The 22451-nt window shown below is 46.1% G+C and overlaps 1 protein-coding gene across 2 annotated transcripts in view; it reads left to right on the top strand.

Moving 5' to 3' along the window:
- The window catches only part of FAM241A (family with sequence similarity 241 member A), a 64341-nt gene extending 45666 nt beyond the window's left edge, over nucleotides 1-18675 (top strand). For both annotated transcript variants that reach the window (XM_066573827.1, XM_066573828.1), the window contains one exon: nucleotides 18260-18675. In XM_066573827.1, coding sequence (XP_066429924.1) covers nucleotides 18260-18505 — 246 coding nt within the window. In that variant the 3' untranslated portion in view covers nucleotides 18506-18675. The remainder of the gene's footprint in view (nucleotides 1-18259) is intronic.
- Nucleotides 18676-22451: the final 3776 nt, after the last annotated feature.

Here is a 22451-nt window from a genome sequence, read left to right as displayed (position 1 = left end):
ACTACCTTTAGCTCTGTGTGATTTTGATTCAGGCAAACCTGAAAGACAGCGACCCTAAATCAAAAAACTCCACTAAAAGAAAGCATGTGAAAGAAGCCTAAATGTGTCAGTTATTCACAGATGCATTATAGTGTGTGTGTGTGTGTGTGTGTGTGTGTGTGTGTGTGTGTGTATCTCTATATATCTCAGGACATTATTGGTAGAAAAAAAGCATTCCCCTAAGGTAGCAAAAATATTTTTTATTTCTCCAGTCAAGTTAAATGGCCACTCCAGTGATTATTCTGCTATCCCCTCAGTATATATGTGACCTAGTGTTACTTTGCATAGTTATTTCTTTGACTGAATTTACCAACCTGTCTTTCCCTTTTATAGCCATGTGACATCAATTCTGTCCAGCTCAATCCTCTTGGGGGTTATGGATTCATTTTCCAGTCAATTTCTCGGTCATGCGGTTACATGAATCTACCACATAAACTGCCTAGAGGCGGCTAAAGAACCTCCTGTCACAGTTACTGATAATGATCAAACACCTCCTGTCACACAGTTATAATAGAGGAGATCACAGCTCATCGACCTGACGGTATACTTACAGGCTCTCATTTATTTAGGTGAATATAGAAGATAGTAATTAAACTACCCCCACACCCTCAGGCAAAATAGTATAGACTTAACAAATCCTGGTCTGATGCATCATGGGATTGATTGAAAGTGGGGGGGGGGGGAATCTCACCCCCCAAGTTAGTGTCTGATAAGGGGACTGAATGGCATGGAAGTGGCTGGAATACACAGAGGAGACCTCTAGAGTGTAACAGGCAATCAGGCGATGGGAGGAAGGCATGAAAAATGCGTTTTTGCCAGAATGGCCCTTCAAAGTTTTCAGAGAAATTGATGGCATTTTTGTATAGTATACTGGGTGAATGAGAAAAAAAAGTAGGGTCACAGGTGTGTTATCGCCCAAGAGCCCACATATACCAGGCGTTGTGTATGGTTATATGGTAGTAAAGTCCAACAAATTGGTGTTTGTCCGACAGTTATGTCATGATGGACTCTATTTTGTGTCCGTTAAAGATTGGCTGTTGAAATCCCTTCCCCAAGTGGCATAAACCACAATAGCCAGCATGGGTGATGAATGCTGGCTGAATAACTTGCTAAATTATCCTTGTGTAGGTTGTCATGGGAGCCAGAGAAGATTGCCATAATTTAAGTAAGCTCTCTCAAAAGCAACGTGTCAGAAGTCCTATTTCCAGGAGACATCTTGTCCAAGGCTACTGTGATGTTGTAGGATAGAATATTTAAAGGCCCATTTACACGCAAATACAATCTTTCAAATTATTAAAAGATTGACAGTTTTAGCCATTGTTTGACTAAATGGACACTAAAGACAATTCATTTGCGTGTAAATGAGCCTCCAGCAGCTGTTTGCAAATCCCAGCATCTGTTCTGGACTTTGCATTCAGCTGCATTGTCTTCGCAGGGGCTGCCGGGGGGGGGGGGGGGATGCTGTCAGCTGAATACAATGTAAGCAGCTGTTCCCATGGAGAACACAGCACGCAGTCCCTTCTATATATCTCTGGCTGAATGATGGATTTTATGCTTACCTAAAAATCATCGTTCAGCCAAAGAGTGAAAGATGGAAGTATTTACACGCAACGATTATTGCTCAAAAGCCATTGTTTGAACGAATTTGGAGCGATAATCGTTGCGCGTAAATAGGGCTTAAGACATTTTACAAAAAGGAAAGTGATTTCCCTTTCTAGGCACAGAAATTCTACCTCAATTGGAGAACTTGTATCCTTCCTCATTTTGTTCTTCCTGCTCTAATTTAGCCATGGAGCACCTGAATGTCGCTGACCAGTGTTGCAAAGCTTGTTCTAATTATGTGTAAATATGATGCCAAGACCTGATTAGTTCCAGTAGAGTTGTAGAAGGCGGTTTTCATTGCCCTCATTTGACCTGTTGCCAGAAATTCATTCGACAAACATGGGCAGAACCCTCTGATTTCAGCAGATGAGGTTTCCTGACTCCACGATTAGTAGCCAATGCTGATGAAACTAGTTGGTAGGCACCACTGGTGCAACAGTGGTTAAACGGGTATTCCCATCTCAGACCTTTATGGCATACCTGCATGTTTTGTGTTTTTTGTTTTTTCTATTTCCACTTTAATTTGTATTGGGACTTCAATTACAGATCTCATTTCTCTGCAATTTAATCACATAATCTTTAATAATTGAAAATGGTTTTGCCTGTAAGAGAAAACTGACTGACTAGATTACATGCTTTTCCCATGAAAGTTGTTCCTAATTGCCCTATTTACAGGAAAGGTGTACACTTTGTTACCCATTATGGCGCACTGCTTTATTGCTCTATCTTCAGAATATCCCATTTCTTTTTTTTCTTTTAAACATTACATTTTTTTATTGGCGTAAGCAATTAAGAGTGCACATAATACAACAGCTCTTTTCATACTTCTCCTCTTGGGATGTACATCTTGTGTTAACACTTTCATTACTTGACATTTATTTACTAACTGCTTTCTACCATATTCTAATGCAGTTCAAATTGGATCAGTATAAAAAAGACCAATCCGGTTAAAGGGGTTTCCCAGCTCTAATATTTACCGATCTACAGGATAGGCTATCAATAGTTGAGGGGTGGGGGTGTCAGCCACTGCAAACCCTGGCTGTTTGCTGAGTCACTGTCCCAGTGCAAGAAGCAGATGGCTACTTATATTGTGCTGTGACGCAGCATGGTATTGCAGACCCTGCTTCCATTGATGTAAATGGGATCTGTGCCGGGCCACTGAGTTATGTGCTTACTGCTCCATATGCTGACTCTGGCTCGGTGAACAGCTGAACTGTGGGGTCCGGGGTGTCAGATGACAATAGGTCATCAATTTTTCAGTGCTGCATGACCCCAGCTAAGTCACTCATTGAATAGCTTAAAGTCTTTTTTCACATTTACATTATAGTTTCTGTATCTACTGGAAACCACAGTGCTCTGATTTATAATTTAGTCCGTTGGGTTCCGTTGAGGTGTTGGTGGTTTTGATGAGAAAAATATCTTCCTCCCCCCCATCAAAGACTACGGAATCTGTAAGTAAGGCCTGACGACGGCCTCTGAGGCAGATGTGGAAACAGTTTTAAAAAATTGACAGAATTAGAGAGGTATTGCTATGAGTCTGATATGCCACGAATGGCTGATAGATTCCCACCTCTAAGACCTGCACGTATTTGGAGAACAACCCACGCCCTGACCCAGGGCACCGCCGCTGCCTAAGGAGGTAGCCAGAATTATCAAAACAGCTGTGCTACATTGTCTCCATCACTGCAGTTCATGGCCATGTGCCTCAGTCTGCAAATTAATATTTTCTTACATTTGTCCCACTTTAATTTATCCAACAAAACAAGTGGTTGTGATTTTTATATATATTACACACACACACACACACACACACACGTGCCTTGGGTTAAGAGTTTAATATGTTCCCTGACAGAGCTCTTAACCCAACACCCTTCTAAATCAAATCAATATTCCCCATTTGAAATGAATGGAAAAGTAATTAATCCATTCCGGATCGCGAAGATCTCCCACTGATTTCAATGAGGATGGCGTTGCCCCATTGAAAGCAATAGGACGCCGGCACCCCTGTAGTGATTTTTGGGGAAGAGCTTTAACTATAAGCCCTTCTCTGAAATCACCCCTAGCTGTAGTAAAAAAATATATAAACTCACCTGTCTGCTGGGGCTCAGGCGCGTCTAGCCGCTGATTTTTCTCCCTGCACTGCTCTGAAGCTTTTCAGAAGGTGGGGATTAAAAATGCAGGGAGAACAAGCAGTGACTACACACGCCTGAGCCCGGCAGCGGCGGACAGGTGAGTATATATTTTTTTTACTACAGCTAGGGATGATTTTTCAGGAAAGGGCTTATATTTAAAGGCCTTCCCTGAAAATCACTGCAGGGGTTGGCGGCACCATTGCTTTCAATGGGGCCACCGGCAACTTGTAACCCAAGTTCTTTCTCTTCAATCAGAGCAAAAATTCGGGGGAGAGCCTTCTCTCATGTCAGAAAGCTTGTAAGCTGAGGCACTCTTAACCCAAGGTGTGTGTGTGTGTGTGTGTGTGTTATATGGAGACCAGTGTAATGTCATCACAGTACTATTAACTAAGTTATGGTGCTGCTTGGGAAACTGACGGAGGGAGTCGGGTGGTGTGTTTTTTTGTTTTTCCCCTCGTCATCCTGACAGCATACACATGGAGGATGTCCACTGGACCCCTGTTGGGACAGGAAGCGGAAAAACATACAAAAGGCACCTCCCGCCACCAGCTCACCAGTGTCTTCCTGTCCCTACAGGACAGTCCAAGCGGAAGCCTCCAGGGGTATGCTGGAGGCAAGAAGAAAGAAGAAAATTCCTATGCAGCCTGTCCGCCCGTGGGGGGACGACTCTCTGGTCGGGCTGGCAGAGCTTGCGCGGGTGAGACCCTACGTGGGGACCCTCACCCGCAGGATCCAAAACCAGCACCACGTTCCCTGCGGGGAACCCTTCCCTAGCACGCTGCCCAGTGGGGTTGTCGCACTGGGAAGATACAGCCCGTACCTGCAGGGCTTGGAAGCCTCCTCCGGATCAGGCACCCGCTCTGGACGTCGGCCCGGGACCCTGGCTTCCAGCGATCCTCTGTCGGCGTGAGCAGGTATGCCAGCGAGGGGGGGGGGGGGGGTCGAGCGCGCGGCGCGGGCCGGCGGTTGCGCTCGATCCGACGTCCCCGGCCATCTATGCGCCCTCCTCAGAGCCGACGCAGAGTGTATCCCCCGGGTCCGGCGCGGCGGCATGACGTCAGCACGGCCGCGTCACGGGGGGGCGGGGCCTCAGGGAAAAAAGGCGCCAAATTTGAAAATCAAAAAAAAAAAAAAGAAGAAAAGGAGAAAGCAGGATTCCCCACATGTCTTCGGTCTGCACCTAAGTAAAGATGTCGGCCAGAGAGGACACGGAGAGCAACCCGCTGGTGAGTAAACCTCCGGGGGCTCACACCAGGGGTAACGAAGGGTCAGGTGCTGGAAAACCCCCCCTTTTTTTTTTCTGCTGTCTCCGTCTCTTAGGACAGAGAAGCACAAAAGAGCAGAGAGGCCAAGAAGCGCGTGCGCAAGTGCCCAGTCTGCCTGCGGCGACTGGACGAGGGACACACCAAACCCTTATGCGCAGCCTGCACAGAGAAGGTGGTCCGGGAGGAAGGCCCCTCGGGCATATCAGACATCCGAGCTATGATCCGCGAGGAGATCGAGGCCTCTCTCTCGTCTCTTTCCGTTCCGCCCCCCACGAAAAGGGTAAGGCGGTCACGGATAGAAGAATCGGACTCGGAGGAAGGGTTCTTAGAGGATTCCCCCTCAGAATCCATACCGCCCATGGAAGAAACGAGGAAGTACTTCTTCGCATCGGCGGATCTGGGGCAGCTACTAACAGCGGTTCGTCACACCATGCAGGTGGAGGAACAGGCACCACAGCAGCCATCCCTACAGGATACCCTGTTCCGGGGACTCATACCTCAGCCCAAACCATCATTCCCGGTCAACGATATCCTAAAACAGCTCATCTTGACCGAGTGGAAACAGGCAGAACGCAAGTTTTTCCTGTCTAAGGAGTTTAGAGAGCGTATGGTCTTCACCCCGGAAGACATTGAATTCTTGGACACCGTCCCGAAGGTGGATTTGGCGGTCGCCAGGGTCTCGAAGAAGGCTGCCCTCCCCTTTGAGGACATCTCCCAGTTGCGGGACCCACTGGATTCACGAGTGGATGCGGCAATGAAGAAGGCCTGGGAGTCGGCGGCCCTCACCATGAAGACCAACATTACGGCCACGTCGGTAGCGAGATCCATGACGGTCTGGCTAGACCAACTCCAGGCCCTGGTCTTGCAAAGGGGTTCGAGGGAAGATATCGCCAACTGCCTTCCCCTCCTCCAACAGGCCACCGGCTTCCTGGCGGACGCCTCGTTGGAGTCAGTAAGGTTCGGGGCCCGGTCGGCGGCACTTTCGAACACAGCCAGGAGGGCCGTCTGGGTAAAAGCCTGGACAGGGGACAATGCCTCCAAGAACAGGCTTTGCTCTTTGCCCTTCCAGGGACATCGCATCTTCGGACCTTCCCTGGATACACTCCTGGAGAAGGCCTCAGACAAAAGTCAGGGGCTACCAGCAGACAGACCCGTCAAGCGGCCTTCCTCCTCCTACCCTCCTCCCTTTGTCCCCCCGAGAACATACAGGGGGAAGGGGAAAACCGGACGCTGGTCTTACCCCAAAGGCGGAAAGGGTGAGAATCCGCCCATCGGGATCCGGCAGGTGGGGGGCAGACTTAGGGGGTTCGCCAATAGATGGAGCGAAATAACCTCCAATCCCTGGGCCCTTCGCCTGGTCTCAGAGGGCTACACAATTGAGCTTTCCGCCCCCCCTCCCCGGAGGTTCGTGGTTACCCCCTGCCAGTCACCCGCGTCGGCCCGGGCCCTCCAGTCGGGGGTACGGGACCTGCTATCCCTGGGGGCCATTATCCCAGTTCCCGTAGAGGAACGGTTCAAAGGCTGCTACTCCCCCTTGTTTCTTATTAAGAAGCCTAACGGGGCCTACAGAGTTATAATCAACCTGAAATACCTGAATAAATCTATAACATACCGAAGATTTAAAATGGAATCAGTAAGATCAGCGATCCCCCTAATCACACCAGATAGCGTCATGGCCACGGTGGACTTAAAAGACGCCTATTATCATATTCCTATACACTCAGACTCCCAACAGCTTCTTCGATTCGCCCTGATGATGGAAGGGTCAGTCTCACATTACCAATTCGCATGCCTGCCGTTCGGGATTTCCTCCGCACCTCGGGTATTCTCCAAGCTAGTATTGGAGATGGTAGCAGCACTAAGGACGGACAAAGTACTAATTGTCCCATACCTCGACGATTTCCTGCTTATAGCAGGATCACCCTCGGAACTCCAGCACCGGGTCAACCTCACCCTCCGCCTGTTCGAGTCGCTAGGTTGGTTCATTAACTTCGACAAATCCAATCTTCAGCCCGAACAAAGCAAAAAGTTCCTAGGGGTTATCCTGGACTCACACCACCAGTGCTCCTCCCTCCCGCTAGAAAAGCAAAAAACGATCCAAGACGAAAGCCGGGCACTTTCGTTAGCCTCCCAGGTTTCCCTTAGGAGAGGCATGAGGGTCCTCGGTCTCATGACAGCCTGTATTGGAGTAGTCCCGTGGGCCCAGTTACATGGTAGAACTCTCCAGGACTTTATCCTGAGCAACTGGGACAAATCTCCAGCTTCCCTGGATCAAGAAGTCACCCTCACTCACAAAGTAAGGTCCTCCTTGGGGTGGTGGACGTCTATCTCCAACCTCGCCAGGTCCACAAGTTGGGACCCGGCATCCCCAGTATCCATCTTCACTGACGCGAGCGCAACTGGCTGGGGGGCCCACTTAGGCTGTCGCTATGTCCAGGGGGTCTGGAACCAGAAAGAGGCCACTCAATCCTCCAATTACAAGGAGCTTTGCGCGGTCTGGAGGGCCATCCGTGACCTCGAGACAGAGATCGGGGGTAGACCCATTAAAATATTCTCGGATAACATAACAACTGTGTCCCTCATTCGCCACCAGGGATCCACGCGGAACCCCCGACTACAAGACCTGGCGGCGAAAGTGCTCGGGTGGATAGAGCAGCGGATGCCTTCCGTTTCAGCGTTCCACGTAAGGGGCCCAGAGAACACCATGGCAGACTACCTCAGCCGCAGGAGAATAGACCCTGGGGAGTGGGCACTACATCCAGAGGCATTCCAACTGATTACAGAAAGATGGGGGACTCCAAAGGTGGATTTGTTTGCCTCTCGGGAGAACAACAAGTGTCCCCGGTTCTTTTCCAGGGGGGCAGACGGGGGCTCCCTGGGAATAGACGCACTATCCCAAGCATGGGAATGGGACCTGACATACGCCTTCCCACCTATTCCCCTGATCCCTCGGGTTCTAAAGAAGATCCAGGGGTCCCCGGGCTCCGTTATCCTGGTAGCCCCATTCTGGCCCAAGAGACCTTGGTTCCCGCTCCTGGCCGCTCTATCAACACAGGAGCCCCTACATCTGCCGTGGAGAGACGACCTCCTACAACAGGGTCCCCTGATTTGCCCAAAAACCCGACAGTTCAGACTAGCGGCCTGGAAGCTGTGCGGGTAAAATATCTGAACCAGGGCCTATCAGGGAGGGTGACCACCACCTTATGTGAGAGTCTCAAAGAGTCCACCAGGAACATATACACCAGGGTGTGGGACACCTTCTCTAAGTGGTTGGGGCACAGTATTCACGACCTCCAACAACCAGACATTAATAAGATTCTAGAGTTCCTTCAGGATGGACTGGACATGGGCCTAAAACCTGGTACCCTTAAGGTCCAGGTGGCCGCCCTAGGAGCCTTCTTTGACTTCCCGTTAGCCGACCATAGGCTAGTCAAAAAATACCTTAAAGGAGCAGTTAGACTTCACCCCTTTATAAGAAGAACCATGCCCCCATGGGACCTGAATCTTGTTTTACAGGCCCTTTGCGCACATCCCTTCGAGCCCCTGGAAGAACTCTCAGTTAAGACCCTCTCATATAAGGTTGCCTTCCTAGTGGCCATTACATCCGCCAGGCGGATCGGGGAAATCCAAGCTCTCTCTATAAAAACCCCATATATGACCATCTTCCCGGACAAGATAGTTTAGACCCGACCCCTTCTTTCAACCGAAAGTCCTTACGGACTTTCACAGAGAGCAAAAAATAGTACTTCCCTCCTTCTGCCAGGAACCCCGGAACACTACGGAACAGAGGTTCCATAACCTAGACGTGAGACGAGCAGTTCTGAAGTACTTAGAGGTCTCACATACCTTTAGGAAATCTAATAACCTCTTCATTCAATTTCAGGGTCCACGCAGAGGAGGGGCCGCTACTAAGGACTCCCTAGCGCGGTGGGTCAGGAGGGCCGTAGAAGAGGCATACAGATCCCAAGGGATCCCACTCCCGGGCGAAGTTAAAGCCCATTCTACTAGGGCGGTCGCCTGTTCCTGGGCGGAGAGAGCCCAGGCGACAACCGACCAGATTTGCAGAGCCGCCACATGGTCAAGCACCCATACTTTTGTAAAACACTACCGTCTGGACGTGGGGGCCAGCCGGGACACTGCCTTTGGGCGGAAAGTTCTGCAAGCAGTGGTCCCTCCCTAAAGCCCGTGATTGTTGGTATTCCTCCATGTGTATGCTGTCAGGATGACGAGGGGAAGACAGGAATTAGGTTTACCTGTTAATTCCTTTTCTGGAGTCATCCTGACAGCATAGGGGCTTTTCCCTCCCCTTCAGTTATCCTTCTCTACGTGAAGTAACGTATTGTACTATAAGTTTCGTTATTAAAAATGAGTGATTAAGCAAAGCCGGGTCACTGTAGTTATTTGGTACACACTGGTGAGCTGGTGGCGGGAGGTGCCTTTTGTATGTTTTTCCGCTTCCTGTCCCAACAGGGGTCCAGTGGACATCCTCCATGTGTATGCTGTCAGGATGACTCCAGAAAAGGAATTAACAGGTAAACCTAATTCCTGTCTTTTTTTATACTCTTCTGCTCCTGCGATCTAGCACTGTCGCCCTCCGACAGTGACCGTGCTGGATCTCGGGAGCTAGTGAGTATAAAGAAATACATCACCCGGCTTCCTGTCACCTCCCCTAATAGCACCATAACTTAGTTTGTGGTGCCATAAAGACATGATAGGTTTCCTTTAAGCTTCGCAGCCTTACGCCATCTTCAATTGAGCATATGCATGTTGTATTTTTGCGTGCGCTATTGCGGCCTCTATTTTATGTTTTGCGTACGCAAAAAATCCCGCAGCCAAGGGTCCAGTACATTGAATTGGATTAACTGTCTAATTAGTTTCATAGGTTCTATTTCTCTGCACAAATGCACAGGAAAATAGAACATGCTGTGTATCTTTTTTGTGCGCCGGAATTGCGCACCACTAAATACACGTGCCTATTGAAATAAATGGATTCTATTCATTGCATATAGCGTGAGCGATGTGAATCTGGCCTTTTGTGAGCGCTCAGGCTGTGGGGTCTACACCTATCCACCCTCACTCTTCTTCATACTCGCTATCTGTTTAGCCCGGTACGGTGACCCGGCAGCTCTCTAGTTCTGTTGCATTCTGGGATATAGTTTGACAGCTGTAGTAACTAGGCAGAGCCGTAATGCTTTGTACCTTACTGAAAAATCTGTTTTTGCATTCTTCTGCTGTTGTGAATTGTTACATCTGACTAAATGGCACAGCATGCAGAGACTAGGCTCACGCCATCCATTTGTTTAGCCCTTCTCATAGTTGATATGCAAACACTGCATTTTGCTGCTAATGGAACAAAGTGTTTGGACTGTCAACTATCAATATCAGTTACTACAAACACTTTGGGGCATTAGTAGACGGAGAGCTCCTTGTTTTATGATGGCAAACCGGGTCAATGAAGATGTTCCTGGCATTGCTACCAGTTTAACTGCATGATCAGCAAATGGCCATATTTAGGATTCGGATCCCAAATGAAGTGCTGATCAATTCTTGCAGAGGTATACACTGAATGGCCACTTTAGTAGAGACCCCTTATCCTATTCACGATAGGAGCTTCCATGCATGAAAATTATACACATGACCCTGGATCACTTTCAGTATGAATCTACATTTGAATGGTAGAATCAAGCAATCCGTACAACTTTGAGCAGGCATGGTCATCGGTGCTAAACTTTTCAGAGCCACGATTTCTAAAATTGCCTACCTTGTGAGGTTTTTACACACCATGCTGTAATCGAGGAAGAACACCCAGAGAGAGGGGTTTTTGTGGATATCAACAAATCGAAAAAAAAGGATGTTAAGAATCCTTTTGTGAAGCAAACAGCGCACAGTCAAGCAAACTGTAGGCAAATACAATACGCAACTCGTCGCTCCTTAGCATGGATGGGTTATAACCGTAGATAAACAGTTTGAGTGCCAATACTGTATCTAAGGGCTCTTTTACACAAGCGGATATACAGCATTTTTACGTTTTCACGCCTGCTACGTATAGGCGCCTGAATGGGCATTTTCACATCCATTCACACGACAGAACGCCGTTTTTAGCAAAAAAATATGCCACACCCCGGAAAACCCTCGCTCTGCCAAAATAGAGGCACCTGTAAGCTTTTCACAGCGTTGGCCGCTGCAAAAATGCCTCACCCTCCCTTTTTCCAGCTCCCATAGGAGTGTAAGGGAGCCGCCGGCGTTTATTGGACAAAAGATAGTTCCAAAACTATTGTTTTGGCCGCCGGATATGTTCCATATTTCACGGTGCTGACGTATTTGCGTGCCGTATAATCACCCATGAAGAACGATAAAAATGTGCTTGTGTGAAAGAGGCCTAAGGCCACTTCCACATGGGCCTAAATACACTGTTGGCCTTTTTACTTGTCTGCATGCACAGGGTATTTGGGCACGGGGGAAAAATGCACAAAGTCACAATGATTTTGATCTGAATTTGCAGCAGATATGCAGGTTTCTTGCGTATTTACACATTCCCATTGATTTCAATGGACTTCTACGGTACATAATACACACCAAGATGGGATTCATCCAGGATTTGATCCTATACATTGAAAAGGCTTCTCCCCCATTTTTTTCCCAAGATGTTAAGCATTAGTTTTGTTATCAGAGTTACTGAAGCGTAAATGTAAACTTAGTGAACTGTAATAAGAGGAGAAAAATGGTTCACTTGAGGTCCATATAGTGTGTACAAGTCACAAAAAAAGCACAAAGGTGAAAAAAGTTGTATCTCTACTCCACTTAGACCCTGGTGTAGATAAAGTGGGTAAGCACGGGCACAAACAGCTTCCATGCTGCTGTCTCCCTCTCTCAGCTGTCCTGCACCAGCAGCCAATCGGGAGCTAGGGGCGTTGCAGCATACAACCCCTTGTCAAACCCCTAGCTTCCGGTGGCGTCAAGGTACACCAGTACCAATAAAGTGCCTGAGTTTTAGCAAGTTTAAAAGTTTAAAGCCCATTCTATAAAATGATGGCCCATCACTAGGATATGGCATCACTTTCTGATCATTAGGAGTTTGACCACAGGGACCCCCTCAGATCCTCAAAATTAAGGGCTGCTGTGTCGTTTTATTACTCCAGCCCAGAGGCGTAACTTGAAGCTCCCGGGCCCCAATGCAAAACCTGTAACAGGGCCCCCAACTATAATGCTTTATTAATAGTACTGGGCTCCCTATATGGAGAAGAGAGGCCTTATTGGCCCCTTAAGGCTCCTGGGCCTGGGTGCAACTGCATCCCCTATAGTTACGCCCCTGCTCCAGCCCCTTCTCTAATTTTTCAACTGAATGAGTTCCTGCACAGCCAGGGAAAACTAAATCTGTATCAAGGCTCCTTGAATCTCAGGATCATTGGGTGTTCCACATGCTGGACGCCACCATTCATAAAGTCTTGGCATAGCCTAGCGATTACCCTAGGAAATAACCCATTAATGGTAACAGTGACAATATTTTCGACTAGTTTTCACCTAGACATGGACTAAATTGACACTAAATAAATGTGAGCCTATGATTTGAAACTAGGCTACTTTAAAAATTGAGTTGATATGGCTATCATACAGTAATAGTGACATTAGATTGTTAATGCACTCATAACCTACTTTTCTTCCCACTTCTGGTTCTGAACATACAGTTTAATGATGACAGGAAGTTCTGTTTAACTTCTGAAATTCATAGCCTTCCTGCCTTGTATACCTGGAGCTATCGCTCTGGATATTGTGGTATTGCTTTGATGTGGCTTCTATATACCGAGCAGCTTCTGCTATTTCCTGAAGATCTGCCATCTACAATATAGCACGCTTAACAGCTGCACAGTGTGATGCAGACAGTGTAGCAAACTGCTTATTACTGGATACAGAATCAATCGCCCAAAAACGTTACTATATGCTGTGACTCATCACTGTTTCTTTTGTGTTACTTGTTACCCAAGCGCCCCAATGCAGTACTAATATGGATACAGAGAAGTCTGAGTAGATGATATCTTTGGTGGCCTAAGCAACTACATTATTGGGAAGTGAAGCATTACTCTTACGGCCTCCTGCATCTTACGTACTACAGAGCAGCGGGGCTTCTGGATGCCGAGGAAGATTCGTATCGAGTGCTGTATATCAGAGATATTTTCGCCTGAAGGCAATGCCCAGAATATCTGGCCCCCAATGCATCTATGGGAGCAAAAGTATGCCCACCAATAAATATGAGCGACACACTTGTTTGTATTGCCCCCAGTGTTCCTCAGGGGTAGCAGAGGTTCCCAAAGTACCTGCCACATATTCCCTGATATCCTTATATCAGCCACAGATGTCACGTCGTGATAGTTTGTGCTCCTGGGACTTGTAGTACTATGTACTTCCAGGATTGCATCTCTGCAGGTAGGGCTGATCTGGCTAGCTGATTGTTGGGATTGCTGCAGCCAGCCAATCACCTGCACATAAATACCAGCTCCGCCTACTAGAGGGCGGTGGTCCTTGCCTTTACATTTCCTAGCTGAGCCTAGGTGTTAGGATGTATGTTGTGCAGATCTTTGTTCATGTTTAGTTCTGTCCGTCTGGTTTGTGGTCTGCATGTTTGTGTTTGGTGTTATGTCTGAATTCCCCATTGTCTGTAGGTGTGAGGCCGCCTGAATACGTGTGGTCAGCATGTTTGTGTTTCTGTTTTGGCTTGCCTGTATCCCCCTCCGTTTGTAGGTGTGCAGACGCCTGCTCACTGTGCACCAAGTAAGCAGACGTGCAGACGCCCGTGTCTGAACTAAGTCCTATTGGTAGTTTGCTGTGTATGGAGTTGCTCTGATCCTGAGTGGAGTCTTCTGCTTCTTCCCCAAATTCCACTCAGGGCCAGTTAGGTTTACCCGAGGTTCCTGTGTGAAGCCGTCCTCATCTGGACGTTCGCCCCACTTTTAGGCAGGCTTCCCCTACTTCTGTGGTGCAGGGTCAGACTTCCCCTTTCCCTTACTTTGTTCTGGTTTGGTGATCTCAGTGTCCGTTTTTGAGTGCATATTCATCCGTCTAGCTATAAATATATTCCATTTGTGCAGGACATGTGAACAGCAGCCTACACGATAGTAACACCTGCCTGGTGTTTTTCATAGCAAAGCTATCTTCAAGTTGCCCTCTTTGTGCAATTTCTGTGTGTTAGAATGATTTCTAGACATTTAAAAAGTTTTTTGGGGGACTTTTAAGCCGCATCCTCATAATAGTCAATCGATATCAGATTGGTGGAGGTCCAACTCCTGACACCCACATCAATCAACTGTAAAGAGACCACAATGCACTGATGAGCACCTCCTCTCCTTGATTTTTTGTTTTGTTTTTCACCAGGCATATGACAGTACATTTGGTAGCATGTTGTTATTGCAGCTCAGTGTCCTTCACTTGCTACTAAATGTATGGCCTGGTGAACAACAAGCGCCATGGGCTCTTCAGCCAATTAGGATTCAGACTCTCACTGGTTTGATATTGATGGTTCATCCTAAGGATAGACCATCAATGTCCCAGGAGACCCCTATAAGCAGATTAAAGTGTCTCCCAGCTGTTATTCATGGAGAAAGTTGTCAACAAGACTGGAATGCAATTTTTGTGCCAGGTTTTAAAGGAAATCGGTCAGTTCAAACTTGCTGTCCAAACTGCAGGTGAGATGTTATACAGCAGGAGGTGCTGAGCTGATTGATATATAGTTTTATTGGGAAAGATTCAGTACAACTTGTATCCAATCATTTATATCTCTGCTCATTCTGAGGTGGACAGTCCAATGGGCGGTCTGATCAGTGATTAACAGCTATCAGTGTATGCCACACTCCCATCATCTGGTCATTTGTTTAACATTTTAGTGACCAGCTCATTGCCTTTTTACATCCTAGCATGCTGAGCCTTAATCCCTGAGGACGTAGAAACCCGCTTCCTGTGGGGATTAAGGTCATAGTAACATAGTTCGTAAGGCTGAATGAAGACAATGTCCATCTAGTCCAGCGTGTCTAGCCTCCTGCAAGCTGCGGACGTGACGGCTCCATGCTGCTGGCTGCCGGAGGTATTCATGAATGGGTGAGTGCTGCCTCTGATTGGCTGAGCACTGTGACCAATCAGAGGCAGCTCTCAGCTGTCATTCAATAGCTGAGAGCTGCCTCTGATTGGTCACAGTGCTCAGCCAATCAGTGGCAGCCCATTCAGCAGACGGGGATTTTAAATCCTCGCCTGCTGAATACTACTCAGAGCAGTGCAGGAGAAGAGCCGGCTTTTTACACATTTTTTGGATTGATTTTAAGGGAAGGGCTTCTATTTGAAGCACTTCCCTGAAAATCACTACAGCGCTTACCGGCAGCCAATTGCTTTCAATGGAGCTGGCTGTATTGCCGGCTCCATTGAATTCAATGGGAGAACATCGCGCTCCTCTGGCACAGCTGTGGCTCAGCTGGGACAGAGGAGAGCGATCTTCTCTATATGTTCTCAATGGGGTCAGTGCTGCTGCCACCGACCCCATTGAGCGCGAGGTTTCACATACACAGAACACTGGTTTGCCGCAGTTACATGCATTCTGAGAACTGGTGTCCCATAGTTTTCGCTGCAAGTTGCCATTTTTGCGGGTTTTTTTGTGCGTTGCGATTTTAACATCAGAAAGCCCCATAGATATCTGGAAAAAAAAAAAACGCTGAAAAAACCACTAGTGGGTAGTCGCCCTAAATGGGAATTGTGTCAGATAAATGGACTGTCTTTCAGGCACCACTCAGACTTTGACTAGCAGCTGATAATCGACTATTTGGTTAAACCTTCTTGAGAGCAAACATTAAGAGTTCACATTCCTTATAGCGCTGCATACTTTCTTAATCCAAGGATAATCTCATTGCAGAGTATTGCATTCATAGAACATTCAGTACAATCTTTACAAAGCATTACTCCACAGAAATGTAATGTCATCAGCAGGAAATAAGGGAGAGGCTTGTAAACCTTTGCACATATGAGTGGTTATGTTTGCCGACTCCAGTCACTGCATTCAAGGACCTGTAAAGCAGCTCTATATTTATACTGAGGGGGTTTTGTCTCCTTGCTAATAAGAATCGAGTTCCTGAATTGGTTTGTAAGACATTACACTTCAGCATTTAAGTAAGAAAATGGAGGATCTATCATTTCTGCTTTATTCTAAGGGGTATTTCCCATCTTTACCAGTCATGGCTGAAATGGGAATACCTGTCTGTATACTAGGGCCAGAGGTGTCTGGGATTAGGAAAATGGTCAAGTTTGCTGTTCTACAGTTTTTTTTACACTTTAAATCAAAAGGTAGTTGAGCATATAATTATAGAAAAAGCTCACAGTCCTGCTACATATGTAGTATATTAATATGTAAGGTGACCAGATTTTTCCAGGGTCAAAATGGGACAAAGGGGTGTGGTCAGGGCGGGGCTTATCCCGACCTATGAATTTTACATCCGTCATTATAAAATGTACAGGGTCTTTTCAAAAAAGACAGGGACCAAATTCCAAAATATTCCTGCATCCAGAAACATTCAAAATCTAGACCATTTGTGTGGAGATTGACTGGAAATCAGCCACATATCCGCAGTTGATTTCATACTATGCGGCACTCCCCCTCACCTTCTCTGAAAGCTGATTACTGTCTGCGCTCCCTGGCTTCCAGTTCCCAGTGGCCTGGTCAGGTGTGGTGCTGCTGGTCAGGTTAGGTCGCTAGGGGGGGAAATGAACAGTAGGAAGCCTTCGGAAAACCTGTGAAGTCAAAAGACTCATTACACCCCTCAGTGAATACATTAAGGGGTGTATTTTTTTAAATGGAGTCATTTGTGCATATATTTAGGGTCATATCTATCATTCTGATACCTATGAGCCTTTGCAATCTTGGCTTGGTGTAGGAAAACAAAATGTTCCTCAAAATTTTAATTAATGTTAAATTTGTAAGTCTCCTAAAAGATTTTCAAATGTGCTTCCAGAATAAAGTAAATAGATGGAAATATCTCACCAAAAATTTGTACAGTATCTGTCATCTTTTCACATTTTCAACTATGTCAAATATGTGCAATTTTTTTCAAAATCTTCCCAATTTTGGTGCTTTTGATCTGCTCAAATTCTTTTAATTTATTTTTGCCTCCTAAATGAAGCAAAATATGTGGCGAAGAAAACCTTGGCTTGGTCACTAAGGGGTTAGAGGTGTTGTAAGAATTTTTTTTAATTCCTCTTCTCCATGCCAAAAAGTAGTGAGACTGTATAATCTCTCCTGGGCCCCCATAACTCTAGCACAGCATCCTCCGGTCTCCCTTCAGAAGTGCTTACAGGCTAAAGTCAGCATGTGCACACGACTTCATGGACTGCTGCAGCCAAACACACTGCAGCCGTCTGTGACATCTGGAGCCACAGGGAAATGGGAGCGGTGAGTATACAACTTTTGTCTTTATATTTTCAGTTACAGAGGGAGCAGGAATTTAAAAAATTATATACTGTATTTTTGGCTTTATAAGACACACTTTTCTGCCTCCCAGAGTGTGGGTGGGTGGGGGGGAGCTGCGTCTTATAAAGCGAATGTGCCGAAATTCGTCACATCAGCATTAGCTCCCTTACTAGTTTTCTCTCCTCCCCATTGCCGCCCACACGAGCCGCTGATTGGTGGGTAGCGCCGGCGGAAACTGCTGCTTCCTTGCCTCCACCAATCTGCATCTTCCCTTCCTCCTGCTGAAACAACACCGCTGTGACACGGAGCTCCACTTTTTCAGACCTCTTCTGCCCCGTCGCCCGGTACTATCCCCTCCTCTGTCCCTGGGTGAGTTCAAAGTATTTTTTCCCCTCTAAAACAGGGGTGCATCTTGTAGAGCGAACAATATGGTAGATTCCGGACAATCCCTTTAAGGGTGGTAAAACACCTGCTGACATTTTGAAAAAGTGACTCATGAGCTACAGAAAAACGATACTTCGATAGATAATATCTAAAGATGAGCGAACGTGCTCCTGTAGAGCAATTACTCTAACGAGCATCGCTTTTTTCCAGTAGCTGCCTACTTGGGTGAAAAGATTCAGGGGGCGGCGGGGTGTAGCAGGGGGGAAAGTGGGGGAGTGCTCTCGCACCCCCCCCCCCCCTCATGCTCTTTTAATTCATTGTAGGTGGTCTTGCGGTGTAATATTCATGCATTTCCACAACTGTGTGAAATGAAAACTAATTCATCTTATTTGTCCCATTAGGCATCAACTGTCCAGAACGACCGTCCAGAGCAGATCGTGAAGGATGACTATGAAAAAATGGGGACACTTTTTGGGGAAATCAACAAAATCCTCCTTGACACTGGCTTCTCCCGGATGTACTTTGGTGAACGGACTGTGGAGCCCGTGCTCCTGTTGTTTTTTGGGGTCATGCTTTGGTTCCTCGGCTTACAAGCTCTAGGACTGGTGTCTATACTTTGCCTTGTAATTATCCATATACAGTCATGACATGTGGCATCGGATTGTATTATGTAAGAGTAATATATTTAAGAAGACCTTTTATCTTAAAGAATATGGCACAAGCAATATTTTGACTACAGACGACCATCTGGTAATCTGTTCTGGAAATGTTTTGCATTGCATTGAATAATTAAAAGCTATTTTTAAAAAAAGAAAAATTTAATTCTTTTTCGGCAACACTTCGCTTGTCCTACATCAGGATTTCATGGCGGAGTTCACATCGCACCTACGTTATTGCTGAAACTGCGCTGGTCTCCATGCAGCTAAATGACCATTTCCTGCGCGATCATTAACCATGTTGGTGAGGTTCGGGCCACATCTACCTTGGTGTTGTGTTGCTGCATGTGAACCCAGTACATCGGTTGCTCCTTAGTAACTAAGCAATTGCGCTATTTGTAAATAACGCTGAATGCTGCTAAAGTGTTATGGTGATTTCACATCTGCGTTGGAATCTCGGGTCGGAGATTCCATTGCAGATCCAGCACAAAATTTCGAAAGGAAAAGCGCTGCATGCGTGCTGTTTGTTTCTGTACTAAGGCAGAGCCGTTCGACCACGGGGTTCGCCTTTCCTGCTTCCCGAAGGGAGCAGGAAAGCTGAACCCCCAATGCAGATGTGAAACCACCCTTGGTTTCCTCTTACTTGTAAAGGAGCAACTGGCAATATAACTGGCATAATATTAATCTAATTTAATTCAACCAATCATTACATTTTCCTAATTGGACGGCTACAATACCTGGAGTAAACTGTTGGGGTATGGCCATACGAGGCAGGTCTGCTGCTGACCTGCTAAAATAGGCAATGGGAAAAGCCTACCAAATTAAGCACATTTGCAACAGATTTCACTATTTGCCTTGTTGAGGCCTCTTTCCCACGAGCATATATCAGCCTGCTGTTTTCACGCCCGGCCGATATACACTGTGATCTGATGCATTGGATTCCAATGCATCAGATTACATGGCTGTATTCCTGAGATGTAAAAGCACCTGGCCGGCCAATATAGTGCCGGGCATTTTAAGTCGGGCCCAAAAGATAGTCTTTTTGGGCCGGAATATGTCGGCCGCTGCATGGGCTCCTAGGGGAGCCCATGACAGCGACCGGAGGTGGGAGTGAGTTTAGCAGCGAGCCTACTAAACTCCCCCTCTTCTCTCCTTCCCCCTTGCAGGCTCACCTCTGCCCTCCTCCCCACTGACTCTTTGCAATGGGAGGGGGTTAGACGAAGGCGGAGCTAGGCCCCAACCCCTTGTCTGCAGCCAACAATGGGAGGAGGCTCCACCCCAGTCCTGCCCACTCCCATAGCAAAGAACGAGCTGGGAGCAGAGCTGAGGTGAGCCTGCGATAGGGAGGGGAAAGGGGCGACGGCATGTTGACTTCGGCGTATATACGCTGGGACCCATGCCGTCTGAACGGGTGCACAAAGGGTAAGAGTTATGAATCTTAGACTATAGTAAGAGGGTTTTTTATGGCAGATAAACTTTTTTTTAAATTCAAGTAGTACCACAACAAAAAAACTAGATTAATTTGGTATAGCCCTTAAGTAGAATGACCCACACAATAAAGTTGACACATTTTTATTTTTTTACCACACCATGTTAACCATTAAAACAAATCTCCCCCCCAAAATATGTCACAATTCCATTTTTTTCCATTTCCCCCACTGAGAAATGTTTAAAAGTTTTTCAATACATTTTTATGGTACAATTGAAAACTTCAACAATAAAGTTATGATTTCTTGAAAGTGTGCAGGAAAAAATCAAGGGGTTAAAGCCTCCGACAGCAGAAACCACGTTTCCAAATAGATTACCACTTGTGGATCCTCCTGTCACTCCAGTACTTTTTCCGAATTAAAAACCTCACAAAGTGAAGTGATTGAGAAGACTGATCACTTCACATGCTGACGGGGCAGGGGTAATGTCATCTGCTATAACATTTTCTGGTTTTGATAGAACTTTCTGAGTTTGATAACACATCTGATGTGCACACTACATGCATTTTGCTGCAAGATGACCTATGTCTACCTTGTGTAGAATAACATTTAATTTTAGATGAACTATAACCATACACACTGGACAGGGAGCTGAGAAGATGACCATCCACAACTCATAACAGGCTGTCTGTCAAGTCTTTCCACCCAAGGAAACAAGCTACACTGTTATCTACAGGGTGGGTCACAGAAAAGTAGCCCAGCACCACACTTAAATGAAAGCTGTCCAAAAGAAAACTTCTTTGTTGCCCACAGCAACCAATCACACCATAGCTTAATTTTTAATATTGCTGTGGCCCATCGTGTAATTCTATATGGCAATGTATGGGATGATAAGCCAAATTAAGAAACTTTTTTCTGGCCAGTGGCCGTTTTCTATAGCTGAAAGCCAGAATCATGAGAATACTGGAATATCTCTAGATCCTTCATATCTGCCCAAATCACATCTTGTATCCAAGCTAGAGGGGGTACAACAGGGTACTAGAGCCTCCAGGCCCACTAGTATCACAACTTGTATCCAAGCTGCAGGCATTGCATTGGAGTACTAGAGCCTCCTTGCCTGCCCGTATCATAACTTGTATCTAAGCTAGAGGTGGTACAACAGGGTACTAGCACCTACTTTCAAATGTTCCGTTTTCTCCAATAAATGAACCTTTTTGCTCTGATCTTGTAATCACTTACTTATATAAACGTCACAATCACACAAAGAACATTTCATTCAATTCAGACAACTCCTAGGTGCAGGATATTTTTTTTTTTTTTGACTATGGGTGTATGCATGTCCAGCTGTAGGCGAAGGAAGGTGCTTAGCATGCCTGTTACATTCCACCATCTTGGATGGGACACTACATGAAATCACAAAATGGTTTGAATACTTTTGAGACTTACAATGAGTTCAGATTGTCTTATGCACAGACACGGACAGATAATGGAAAAAAGCTAATTATTTTGTTACTCCTAACATGAGACACTGAATCTGAATGCACCTACTGTAACTTTGGTATGTACATTAGAGAATGCAGGCAGTGTGTAATTTCTAAGAAATCTGACACAATTTTGCCTGCAGCATCAGGACTGGAAATGTTAACAGTACATAACTTACCCACAGTCAAGAATAACTGTTGGAGAGAAAGGTACTGTAACCTCAATCTCATCTCTTCTTGAATAGGTGGTGTGGAATTGTTTAGATACACTAATGCTAGGACCCTCATTGTGCTTACATTGTGGATAATCGTTAACAGCTTTCATCAGCTATTTGTATAGTGGGTACTCTCTAATTTCAGGTAAATGTAACTGAGACTGTCACTAATGTTTATGGCATGCTTGCGTCTTTTGAAAAGCCTTAAAGGTTTTAGATCTGAGTGATCTCATTACTACTGGAAATTTAAATAGCAAGTTTAGGTATGATTACTACTGATTAAAATGGATTGGAAAAGCAGTGCAATAAATGTGTCGCCTTTTGCCTGGATACGGAGTAGCGGTAGAGAATTATTTCCTGTACAGATTCCCAAGTTGTCCCCATAGGTTCAGTCAAGAACAATGGGAAGGATTCAAGAGGACAGCTAAGGATCTTGTTATTGGTAGCATTTTGGTTTGGATGCCTAAACTTCTGATCCTTGAGATTTGTCCACATTTTCATATGCATACTACAGACCAAATTCTCATACTTCCTGAGGTTCTCCTTAACTGAATTTTATCACCATAGAACCCTATAGTGCCCCAAATCCAGTTAGATTGGATCCCTTATTTCAGATCTACCCCCCCCCCCCCTTCCCACCACCACCACCGTATTAGTCTCTCTTCAGTCACTCTGTTGAAGCCCTCCCCCTCTGATTGGAGTTTAAACCTACATCTATTTATGTGTAGCAGAACACAACTCTTTTTGTGTGTTCTCTGAAAGTTCTAAATTGCCATCATTATCTTTTAATATTTGAAGGTTATGTTGACAAAAA

Source organism: Eleutherodactylus coqui, chromosome 7 (genome assembly GCF_035609145.1).
Source record: "Eleutherodactylus coqui strain aEleCoq1 chromosome 7, aEleCoq1.hap1, whole genome shotgun sequence".
NCBI lineage: Eukaryota > Metazoa > Chordata > Amphibia > Anura > Eleutherodactylidae > Eleutherodactylus > Eleutherodactylus coqui.
The sequence above is the reverse complement of the archived record's forward strand: the minus strand, read 5'-3'. Positions and strand labels throughout refer to the sequence as shown.